This window comes from Wyeomyia smithii, chromosome 3 (assembly GCF_029784165.1).
Source record: "Wyeomyia smithii strain HCP4-BCI-WySm-NY-G18 chromosome 3, ASM2978416v1, whole genome shotgun sequence".
Lineage (NCBI taxonomy): Eukaryota > Metazoa > Arthropoda > Insecta > Diptera > Culicidae > Wyeomyia > Wyeomyia smithii.
In genome coordinates this window covers 238,131,208-238,143,881 of record NC_073696.1, presented here as the reverse complement: position 1 = coordinate 238,143,881, position 12,674 = coordinate 238,131,208, and the positions used below count along the sequence as shown (strand labels likewise).

The 12,674-nt window shown below is 41.9% G+C and overlaps 2 protein-coding genes across 8 annotated transcripts in view; one reads left to right on the top strand and one right to left on the bottom strand.

Moving 5' to 3' along the window:
- LOC129732671 (dipeptidase 1) overlaps nt 1–12,674 on the top strand; it is a 649,785-nt gene that overhangs the window by 474,385 nt on the left and 162,726 nt on the right. The gene's annotated exons all lie outside the window — the stretch shown is intronic.
- On the bottom strand, nt 4,940–5,407 carry LOC129729135 (uncharacterized). The gene has a single exon (XM_055687619.1). The coding sequence runs from the start codon at nt 5,405–5,407 to the stop codon at nt 4,940–4,942; it is 468 nt and encodes a 155-aa protein (XP_055543594.1).

Below are 12,674 nucleotides of genomic sequence, written 5' to 3'. Positions count from 1 at the left end.
GGACACATATTCAAACACCTAAAACCGCTCGGAATCACCAACCTAATTACCATACGAAAATTTCGGAAATTCGTGTACCGGACCATAAATTGGTACCTAGAGACCGGAGGCACCGAGGACAAGGCACGATCTGGACGACCAAGGTCTGTGAGAACTCCAAGGCTGAAAAAGATTATACGAGACCGGATTCGCCGGAATCCCGCCCAATCTGCACGTAAGCTGGCCAGGAACCTTAAAATGAACCGAGAATCAATCCACCTGCTACTGCGCAAAGATTTAAAACTTACACCGTACAAAAAACAGGTGGTTCATGGGCTTACCAAAGCTACAAAGGACAAGAAGTACCAACGGTCGCGGGAGTTGCTCGGTTGGCGCGCAGATGACGAGATTATTTTTTCGGACGAGAAGCTGTTCGTTTTGGAGCAAACAGTCAATTGCCAAAATGATCGAGTTTGGAGTATGAGCCTCCAGCAAGCTCCTGCGGACAAGCTGAACGTTTTCCGGTTCCAAAATAAGTCGTCAGTGATGGTTTGGGGAGCCATTTGCAAGAGAGGTAAACTGCCTCTTATTTTTATCGATAAAGGGGTCAAAATCAACACAGCGTACCTGGACACGGTTTTGGATAAAAATGTTCTGCCTCAAGCAGAACTATTGTTTGAAGACGATTACTACTGCTTCCAGCAAGATGGCGCCCCATCCCACACCGCAAAGGTTGTTCAGGCGTTGTGTGAGGAAAACTTGACAGATTTCATTTCGAAGAATGAATGGCCTCCGTCGTCTCCGGATCTGAATCCACTGGATTATTTCGTGTGGGAATACATGATGTCGAAGCTGAACGACTATAAAATAACAAATTTGGAGCAATTCAAGCGAGTTATCACGAAAACCGGGAAGAGATGCCGATGGAGCACCTGCGCGCCGCTTGCGACGACTTTCCGAGACATCTGAAGCTGGTTCGATCAGAGAAAGGTGGTGTAATTCCGAGATATCGTTTGTGAAGTATCTTTATGAGTTACTGAATAAAGCTATGAAAGCCAGATTTAGATTTCTTCTTATTCTTTGAAATATTGAGATTTTCCTGTGTGGCCGGACTTTTATGTCACCCTGTAGTGTCATACGAGCGAGTCATCCCTCGAACTTAAAAATAATAAACTTCATAACAATTTGATATGTGGCTCAAAAGTCATGAGAAGAAAAGCAATTCAAGGACTATTTAAAACTATACCTGCTTTGATCGATACATGTGGCCTCAACATAATTTAAATTTGGTATCGTACTATTTGAACGTTCCAATTTCATTGATTCCTTGCGATGTGTTCAAAGTCTGCAAATGCACGACGAATCGGTCATAGGATATGATCAAAGTCGAATAACAAATCGTTTGAAATGATTGGTATTATCGAAATGACAACATCCTCGACTTTTGGTTTCTGTACATCAACTTTATTCTGAATATATTCTTATTGGGTGGTATTCAATCATTTTCAGCAGATTTTCTGGCATCAATCTGACACCGGAAATACCCATATTGGGAGGTATTTAGTTATTTTGGTTGTTTTCCAGAAACTAACAGTGGTCGTCTTTAAATTCAAAATGGTGTCCAGGGTCAATGTTTGGTTTCTATGCATCATCTCGATTACGCAAATATCCATATTGAGTATTATTCGGTCACTTTCGACTGTTTCCTAGAAGTTGCCATTTAGCAATTTAAATAGGTGCCTGAGGTCAATTGTTAGCTCCTTGCATCATTCTGGTTCCCCAAGCAACAATTGAAACATAATAAAAAAATAAATTGTGATTATTTGTTGCACTAATGAAATTCCGAGGTTTTAAGAAACATTTTTTGTTACTACGATAAAATTGTAAAGAAACAAGCAACAACTAAAGTTGCATCGCTGCTTCAAAAATCTTTACACCAACAACGTATTTCGCGAGGTTGGATTTGTTGTTGAAACATGTAAACGGCATTTGAAAATCCAACCTTCACTGAATAGATGCTTGCGAGATACGAAAAACAAACACACAAAAATATTTCTGAAAGTTGCTGTCATGCTCTGAAGCCATGTAACAGCAACTTTTGATCGATCGTTCGCCTTATGTTTGTTTTTGAGATGCGGTTATTTACTGCGTTGTAACTTTTGGGTATTTGGACTAGAAGTTGTCCAAAAAGTGTGGGTCTCTAAAACGAAATATGATAAATTGCTTTGAATTGCATTATCACGCTGAGGTACTGATGAATTGAAGAGGCAAAATTAAAACTGGTAATGACCATTAGCATGATATGGGAAGCAATATTTAAAACTGAGCCATGAAATTGCAAGTGTTCTACAGCAAATGACGAAAATAGTGCACACGAGAAAAGTGAATAGAAATTGATAACTGGGGTTGAATCCTCAAATTTCTGGAAATAACCAAAGATAAATCGCAATACAGACAATCTCTTTCCATTCTGACCATTTGCCGTTTTACAATCTCACCACAACGCCATGAAGTTTATATTGCGCCCTAGTTGCTGTTACGATGCATCTTCGTAGCTGAAGTTTTACCATGCTGTTATTAAATTCCATGCATTAGTTCATACACATTGCGGTTTCATTCTTGAAACTTGTGTTGAAACAACGAAAATGTTGCAATTGGCTCCACCTCCTGCGCTTTTTGTGTCATTGTATAAGAAACTGAGATGTAACTACAATTTAATTTCACATAAGAAATTGTTGCTGTGATGCACAAAGTTCATAATCGAAACAAATTTTGCTTGGGTCCTCATATTAGATGGTTTTTGGTTATTTTAGGCTGTTTTTCACAAACCGGAAAAAAAATGGTATTCAAGATAATTCCTGACCTCTGAGAGTAATACTGGTTGAAGAAACACCCGTATTGGGTGTTATTCGATCATTTTCCGCTGTTTCCCAGGAACCGGAAGTCGCCAACCCGGAATCTAAAATAGGGTTTGTGGTTGATTTCAGCTGCTGTGTATCATTCTAGATCCCGAGATACTCATGTTAGACGGAAATCGGCCATTTTTGGCTGTTTTCCAGAAACCAGAAGTTGCCATCCTACAATTCATTGGTTCCATTAACTCGGTTAGTTCTCGAGATGTGCAGGAATTTGTGTTTCATTTGTATGGAACCCCTCCCTTCCAGAAAAAGAAGAGGCGTCCAACTATTATGGACATATTTGTTACCCCTTGAAACATCCTCATACCAAATTCGGTTTCATTTGGTTGGTTTGTTCTTGAGTTGTGCAGAAATGTATGTTTAATTTGTATGGGACCCCTCCCTTCCAGAAGAGGGAGGGTCTCAAACTATCATAGGAACCTTAATCGGCACAAAAACCCCTACAAACAAATTTTCACGTCGATCGGTTCGGTAGTTTTCGAGCCTATATGGATCAGACAGACAGACAGACCGGACTGCATTTTTATATGTATAGATTACAACATCAATATTTTAGAACCTAAAGAGTGAATATACATTTATTGGATTGAAGCGTACATGTAAATCTATTTCTACAAATAAAAATTGGAATGAGAAAGGCTGGGTCTGACCGCTAGATGGATTAATTTAGGTTTTTTTTTATCAGTGCCTGTGTGTAATGTGCTACCTTTCCTTTTACACGCCTACTGTTCTCCTATACCGAGCCTTGTTCCTTCCTGCCAAATATCACCAATTATAATTCCCTGGAGAAGTTTCGTCGTGCGTCCTTCTGGCCAGTTTTTATTGTACTTGAGAGTGGTGGCCGTAGATCGGATTTACTACCAAATGGAAATACGTCTTAACTTGACGATGGACAAACTTAGAATGAACGTTTATTAAAATTTATTCTATGACATTAAAATGATTATTCGACGCTTGCTAGGTTCACACCTCCAACACTCCTCCTCGACGTGAGAATCCTGGCTCCATCACGGAACAGTGTTTGCTTGTTACGTTGTAGCGGCTTCGTCATCATGTCAGCTAACATTTTATTCGTGGGAAGGTAGGGTAAACAGGTATAATACGCCCCCCCTAAGGAACATCGTCAATATTGTAGCTATGTTTATCACAAACAACAAATCTTTCACGCAGTTGGATACACTATTTAGTTGGTAATGTACTGCTTTTATTTTGCTTTGGTATTACTGTTACACAAAAACGCCATAATTTTATTAAAAAATATGACAAAATTGCAAGCTTTCCAATCTACCGGGGCAAAACGCCCCAGATGCAGTATAATATACCCCATGCAGTAGCTTCATATGGCAGCTCAGCACGCGAAGTGAAACAGCGCTTGAAGTCTCAGAAGCAAACGCTAAAGCAATGAACAAATCAGCCCGGCTAGCGGTGGGGCATATTGCCCGGAGCTGTAATGTAGCAGAAAGCATTGAATAATTAAGCAAATTATACAATTTTTATCGTTTCTTCACTAGATACAGCTGATTAGAGGTTCATTTGAGATATATAAGTGCAAATACCAGGTAATAAACTTTATACGCTAGTGAAAAAACGTTACGGAAACGCTGCAAGAAATTAGATCTGAAGCAGCTCAAATCAAAATTGATTTTTGTTTAGTTTTTGCTGCTAGTGACAATTATCAAACTTGCACGGAAGGTTGGTCCTATGACCCGCTACGGATTCCCATTAGTCTCATGTCTTATTTTTTGTGTGTTTCCGAATAAATCGACTGAGACGTTATGCCCCTCAGGGGGGGCTTTTTATACATATTTACCCTACTGTGGAAGAATGACTCCTTGCTGCTTCAGTTGACGTGCATAGTGATATTTGGTATCAACATTCTTCGAGCGGCGTTCACTTAGGGAACCTATACATTAGAGAAATGACAACACACTCACCGTTAAGGCAACTGTCAGCATCAAAACGGGCGAGCTGTATAAATTTACATTGCCGTTATCCGTTTTGATGTTGACAGTTGCCTTAACGGTGAGTGTCTTGTCATTTCTCTAATGTATAGGTTCCCTACGTTCACTAGAGTTGCACTCAAGTTGCTTTATGGCACTCTGGTTATCTTCATTTACAATAACTGGCAATCGAGTGTGGATTCCCAAATTGTCGAATAGGCGTAATATCCAGCATAATTCTTTGCAGCTTTCCGTAATAGCAACATATTCAGCTTCGAAACTGCTCAATGTTACGCAATCTTGCTTCCTGGAGCACCATCCAATCATTCCTCCTGCGTACCGGATCAAATAGCCCGTGGTTGATTTCCGGTCCTTGGTATCGCCGACCCAATCAGCATCGACGAAAACTTCCAAGTGCGTGGAATCTATTCCCAGGACTGACTCGTGGTTGATGGTACCTTTAAGATACCGTAGAATGCGTTTCGCCTCCACCCAGTCAGCTTGCGATGGGCAGCTGGTTTTTCTGCCCAGGATAGATACAACTGTGGCGATATCTGGCCGGGTACACATGGCCACGTACAGCAACCCACCAGTCAAGCGTTAATATTGTTGATTATTCGGCAGCCGAATCTCCTCCCTGGGATGCAAGTGGCCAGGATCCAATGGGATTGTAGATGGCTTTGCTTCTTCGAGACCGAATCTTGTCAGAAGCTTCTGGATGTACGTTCTCTGATTGAGTGCAACGTACTCATTATAACGGGTAACTTGGATTCCGAGGAATAATTTGATGTCCCTGAGAGAAGTTATCTTGAAGTTTTGGTTGAGCTGTTCGATGATGCCCTCGTATTCCTGTTCTGACTCACATATTATGACAAAATCATCAACGTACTTAGCAATATAAACGGTTTTTTCATCGCTCCTCCTGACGTAGAGACAACAGTCGTTCTTCGACGGCTTGAAACCCATTTGCACGAGCGTCTTGTTCAGTTTGTGGTTCCAGATGCGGGCAGCTTGCTTTAACCCGTACAATCCTTTACATAGACGACAAACCATGTTATCTCCATCCACCGTGATCCCAGGAGGTAACCGCATGAACACTGGATCTTCTAGGTCCCCATTCAAATATGCTGTTCTTACATCTGCATGCTTGATGAGAAGTTTCCTTTGGTTGGCAACGGAGATTCGTGTCCGGAACGTTATTTGCTTCACAATAGGGGCAAAAATCATAATCTATCATAATCTATTCCATATTTTGTGTGAAACCTTGTGTAACTAACCGCGCTTTGTGTCGGATGACTTTTCCATTCTCGTCCGTTTTCTTCTTGAAAATCCAGCGGCATCCGATGGTTTTCTTGCCCGCCGGTAATGTGCTTCTTTATAGGTACGAGGCTCATCATTCTCGTGACGTGCTAGTCTACCATCTGGACAGTAGTACTGAGGTGGGATACCTTTCGTAATCCTGGTCGATTGCCGACGTACAACTTAAGTTTGTTCTAGCTCCTTTTCAGCTTCTATATTTGATTTTTCTCCATTGGCATCCTCGTACAGACTATCGTCCAAAATATCACGGATTTCTGCATCTTGGTTTACATTACCATCGGAATTCACGACATCTGGTTCCACTTTCTCAACTGCTGGTTCAATCTGCCCCAGTTCTTCCACTACCTCCGCATCACAATCGGTTTGTTTGAACAGCGCAAAATGATAAAATGACATACTGTCATCTTCGCCAGAAGCTTCCACTTTGTCTCTCATGATAGGTATGAAACGAGCATCCCGACTTATCGTCACCTTGTTGGTCTTCGTTTCGATGAACCGCCTTGCCTTATGCTGTATCGAATAACCGACTACGATATTCTCCTCCTTGATCGGATCGTAGAACTTTCGGCGGCCTGCCAAACTGCGTTTTCATTAACTGCACAAATTCTTGGATCCGCTCGAATATTTCTGACTTATCTCGCAAAAGGTACAATATTGTATACCGGCTGTGGTCATCAATCAGCGTCAGAAAATACCGACGACCACCCGGAGTTACTGTCCTTATTGGTCCACACAGGTCACTGTGTACCAGATCCATAACAGCCGTTGTTTTCTTTTGGGATCGCTTTGGAAATGGCAACCTTGCCATCTTTCCCTTTATACAAGTCTCGCAAGGTAACATCATACCACACTGCTTGATCTTGATGACAGTTGCTAATTGTCGCTTTTCCAGTTCCTGAACCGCCTTGATTTCACGATGACCTAGCTTCCGGTGCCAGTCATGTAAACTATTATTCTCGTTGCAATGCTCGTTCATGGCGCCCACGCGTTCCACCATGTGTAAGTGATAGTGTCCGTTGCTACGCCTCGCCACAGCTGCAATTCGTGCCCCTTTGGCAATTGTACAGCCGTTCTCGTTGAACTCAACCTTTGCGCCTCTCTGAACTAATTTTCCCACAGATACCAGATTCATGTCCAGATCGGGAACGTACAGTACACCACTTAGTCGAATCTGCTTCGCTTCACCATTCTGCCCATAACAGTGAACTTGGCAATCACCAACTCCTTTCACAAAGGCTGTCTTTCCATCAGCAACCGTAACGAATCTTGGAACATCATCTCGTGGGTCCTTGACAGACACGAAAAAATCCAGATTAGCGCACATGTGTGAGCTGGCACTTGGTCACTGGTGCTTCACTTACAGTGAAAACGAAATCTTCATCAGCAGATTCCGCTTTTCTCGCTTTCGCCGGTTGTTTAGCAACTTTCTTAGTCTCCTTGAGAACGGATTTTTCGTTTTGAGAAAACTCACCCTGGTTTTGTTTTTGCCACAATCTGCAGTCTCGCTTCTTGTGACCGGCCTTCTGACAGTGGTGGCAAACGATGGCTCTCATCTTTCCATCCACTTTTAATACCGCCGAATCAGCCGAAACCATTCCGCTTCGTTTCTGAACCTCACTAATGATTTTATCCTTCACAAGGGCCAGCGTAAGTTCGTCTTCCGACCGGTTTTCCAGGGTAGTTGTCAGAGCATCAAAAGAACTCGGTAGACTTCGGAATACTAGAGTTACCTGCAAATCGTCATCCAGTTTAGTACCGGCTTTAGCCAGTTTGTCGAACAGGCTTTCGAATGCTTGCAGATGATTTTCGATGTCATCTCCGTTATGGAATAGCAGGTCACAAATTCGCTTCAGAAGATGAACTTTTGCCGTCAGCGACTTTTTCTCATGCTGCTTTTCGAGATTTTTCCATATTTCCTTTGCAGTTTGCGTCCCCCGGATATGACCGTGATGATTCCTGCTCAGCAAAAGTCCGCGCTTTTTGATCCCCATCATCCCAAGTAGCTAGCTCTGCGGCATTCGCTCGATTTGCAGCTTCTTCCAGTTTGTTTCCAGGAACGATGTATTTCCAAAGACCTTCGCGTACCAACAGAAATTCAACTTCAAGTTTCCATGCTTCATAGTTTTCATTCGTAAGTTTCGAAATTCCGGATTTTTCCATCTTTAACTTTGAATGGCCCACAACCTATTGTACTTGAGAGTGGTGGCCGTAGATCGGATTTACTACCAAATGGAAATACGTCTTAACTTGACGATGGACAAACTTAGAATGAACGTTTATTAAAATTTATTCTATGATATTGAAATGATTATTCGTCGCTTGCTAGGTTTACACTTTCAACAGTTTTATTGATAAGGGGGGCTTTTATTTCTGTTAGGAGGAAGGCACGCAAAGGTATTGTAGATTTCAGCGTACACACTTTACCATACTTCAACTATCGTTTGGATTCCAAATCCGTTCAAAAAGTTAAAACCCAATTATTACATTTTCGTAGCAACCGACTCAACAGGCAACTGAATTTACCTTCTAAGTTGTGATTAAAAACAAATTAGTCAATTTGTATATTGTAACATATTTTCTACTTTTGAGGAAAGTTTCTTTTAAATCAGAGCCAGCCGTGTCTTATAACTACTAAAAATGTGAAAATAACGAAATGGCAGTTTAAACCACTAAAACCTCTCAATCCCTTGACAATCTATAAAAAATGAATGTTTTCAAATCAAACTAACATCCATCAGAGCTAAAAACTACATTTTTCGCTCAATTTCACACTGCATTGCGTAGTACCAGTCACAGTACATTAGTCTTCCAAAAACTTACTGCCCAAAACACTGGAACTATCCTCTAACATGCATGTCCCGAGAGCGGTCACGTGTCACCTCGTGCCACAGACTGTGCAGCAGATCCGTAGAAGCATCCCGTGCCGGTTGCGTTTCTCACGCGACTTTGACGTCGTTTGGTTGAGCTTACCCATCATATCATAGTAGCCCCAACGTAAAGGACTGGCAGCGCCGTTTCGCAACAGTGAAGGCCATCCTCTCGCAAACCTACACCGCATGGGATGTTCTTCCCACAGGGAAGGCAACAAATGGTTCGGCATTGCAAACAAACAAATAAATATCCTTTCTCACGACAATGATAACAAATGGTAATTTATCACGAATTGTTTTCCAATGTCTATTTATACGGTCCGGGGATTTTTCTCTCTCCTGCAGCTCGAAGCTGCCACGGCTGCAGTCCGAATGCGCTCTTCTATCCCGGCGGGTGGCGGCTGCCAGTTGTTTTTGTGTGTTTTTTTTATGTTTATGGTTATAGCACTTTGCTGGCTGTGATTCTCTAGCGCCGTCCTGCCGTTTCATCACAAACGTTGGGCAAAGGGCATGCGAGGCAAAAAAAAACTGGTCCAGCAGGATGCATTGGCTCTATTGCATACTACAAAGTATCGCTGGCCGCAAACATACAGTAACAGCATACGGACACACATACACACGGTGTCGTTCCCGGTACCGAATCCTGACTGGCCAATTTTCCGGCGCGATGCAGAATCCTTCGAGCTATTGGGTCGTAAAATTTACACTAGATTGCTCCATCCCGGCGGCAATACATTCGGAGTTACATTGTAATGGAATGCAGCAATGAGCAAATATGTTGGACCTCTGGTGTCGAGATGGGGTCAAGTCACGGTTGACTTCCAGGTGAAACCATGAGTCTGGGTCAGATTATAGAATTTTTCTTTCAATACATTTGTTGGTTTGAAGTAAATAGCTTCAGTTATGCAAGTTATTCAAACTCTTCTCTTGGGCAGACTCAATTTGTAACTTTTGACGGATTGCATACAAACCCAGGTCACAATGTCAGTTAGGACCAAGACGGTAGCGCAATTTTTTCACACCCAGATAGCTTTTATAACACCGTGTCAACCGTATGACTTTCCGTACACTTCCTCGAAATGATTTCGCGTCTTGATTTGCAGCTGTGCTTGTTACCAAGTAGCGTTTGTGCGCAGACATGGAATTCCAATTTCGCGTCAGGTCCCGCTAAGCACATCAAAAGCATCCCGGGCGAAACACGCCCTCATACATCCCAATTACATGCAATGACGCTGTTGAATTGTCATACGAATCGGTCGGGCGCCTGACAGCCGGCAGGTATCCCGGCGTTTTCCGGAAGCGAAGGCTCAATCAAATCTTATGTTATGAGCAAAACAACCATCTCCAGTAAGTGCAAGGCGACATAGGAATGCTTCCATTCTTCCGGGAAGTGCAGCGTAAAGCGTGACAGCTGGCGGCTCGCGCAACGAGCAAAAAACATTCCTCCCCAGGCGGAAATATTGTGTGTAGAATATTTAATAAAATTTAATAACATCATTTTTCAAACGATGTACTTTGATTTCAACCATTACGCAAATTATTACGGAAAGCACTTGATAAATCGAGCCCGAGCCAGGAAATTTCATGTTTCGAAAAAGGCACCACTTAATGGAAATTGATAATGAAAGCACCGATGGAGTAAAATGGTTAAACTTTCTCAAAGCATATTTGAAGCGACGAAAAACTTCGGTGATTAAATTCTTACAAATCATTTCGCCCCGAAAACGGTCCTATCGACCGTTGATAATAGCGGACAAAAATGTGCCTGTTGAATGCATCCTCGCTGAATGTCCAAAACACGCCTCCAAACTATTCGATTGGTTTTTCTGCTCAATAGGCAACATTTATCTGTGCTAATGAAGCAATCCGTCGGAACGACTTTTACGGTTCGAATGATTATAGAAACTGCAATTAATTCGCAGAACTGCTGTAAAAGATTATTACCGGAACAGTGATTAATATCTTAATGAGAATCGAAGGATACATTTCATTAAGCGTGGCCTCCTTTCCAACTTGCGAACTTTTTCCCTTTTCTTCCCACCCCCCGTACCGACAGCAAACACCGACACATACGTTTTTAGCGGAATAACTTTTTCCTGAATTGGAGGAGCAATCAGCTAAATTGTCGCTTGCGGATCGGCGGCATTTTGGCGGAGTTTCTTCGGCTGTCGGTTGCAAATGAAGCAAAAAGCGAAGCAGGAGCGGGATTCAAGTTGACGCAGTTATCGTTCGGAGCTTACACTGTTGCAGTCCCAACGAATTACGGCGTGAAGATTTTAATGACGTTAGGTTCAGGCTGGGTAGAAGGGCAGTGCCGGAAGTCGAAGAATTTTTCCTCACAGTTTGGCGAAGGTGGAGGAGGGCTTCCATATGCTTTTGAGTGAGTTTGCTCCACTCGTGTTGAGAAAGGTTTTTAAATTGCTATAGAAGCATAATTTATGGTGCAAACCAGCGAGGTAGGAAATGACTCTGGAGACGATACGTGCTTCGAATGTCGAAATCAAATTTGGTTGAAGTATAATTGTCGTTATTCACATTTAAAGGCTAGCATGCAACAATGTAGTCACCATTGTACATCCGATAACTGTAGCAAATGAATGATTTACTGAAAACCTGATCGACCAAAAGCAAGCAGAATTGCCGCAGCGCAGCAGGCGACGATTTAATCTTTGTATGTTTTTTGCTGCAACACACGCTCGTTTGATTGCAGCATTCCGTAGCGGACTGCGCCTTGTTTTAAGTGCATCAAAATTATTCAATTGAAGTGGTTATTATTTTTCTGACACTCGCCAGAACGTTGCTAGTAGTGTAAAAACTTTGAAATTTCGCTTTTCTTGTTAGTGTTCATGTTAGTGTTAGTTTTTATCCTTATATTGCGTTGATATTGTCTTTTACTGGCATTTTTTCAACTTATTTATCAAACAATTTTCCGAGTTGTGTAGTTGCTTTATTTCAGCTTTCCTTGTATCACACATACTAAACGACTCAATAATAACAGCAAACAAATTTCAAACTAAATGCAAACTAGATGTAGCAAACTAGGTGAAATATGATCGGATTTAGTAAAAAACAATTTTATCGTCACGTTATAATCGCTTGAAATAAATGTAGAATCACATACTTCATAACTTTCAAGGTAAGAAAATTCATCATTGCTTCAAGAACGTGTCTGTGGCTTTAAAAAGCCCAATTGTAGTTTGTTCTTGGCATGAGGAAAGAAACAATTCACTTTGAGCGAAGCTAGCGTATTTCGTAATAGCTTTGGCTACGTACCCAGCGTACTTGGCTGGCACTCCTGGTAACATTAATAGTAAAAAAACAATATCGCACGCTTAGCCTTGGGGCAAATAGCGGTCTCGATTAACTAGATTAGTTGAGAGAATTCGTTATCGATATTATTTTTGGCACATTTTGTATGTGTAGGATAAGTACAACGATACACCGTGCCCCAGTCGAAGCCATCTTTATGACGAGTTCGTGGACGGTTGAACATTTTACGAAAAACTAATGCACTTCGCGCGCAACGTTCGTCTTTATACCTTAAAAAACAATGCGCAGCGCAGCCCAATTTTTTTTAATTTCTTCCAAAATACCGTGTGCGTAGCCCCGCTCACTTGTCGCGTTAGTCCTCTTCGTAGATATTTAAG

Coding starts and splice junctions, on each gene's coding strand:
- LOC129729135 (XM_055687619.1), bottom strand. CDS start 5,407: ATGTGTACCCGGCCAGATATCGCCACAGTTGTATCTATCCTGGGCAGA.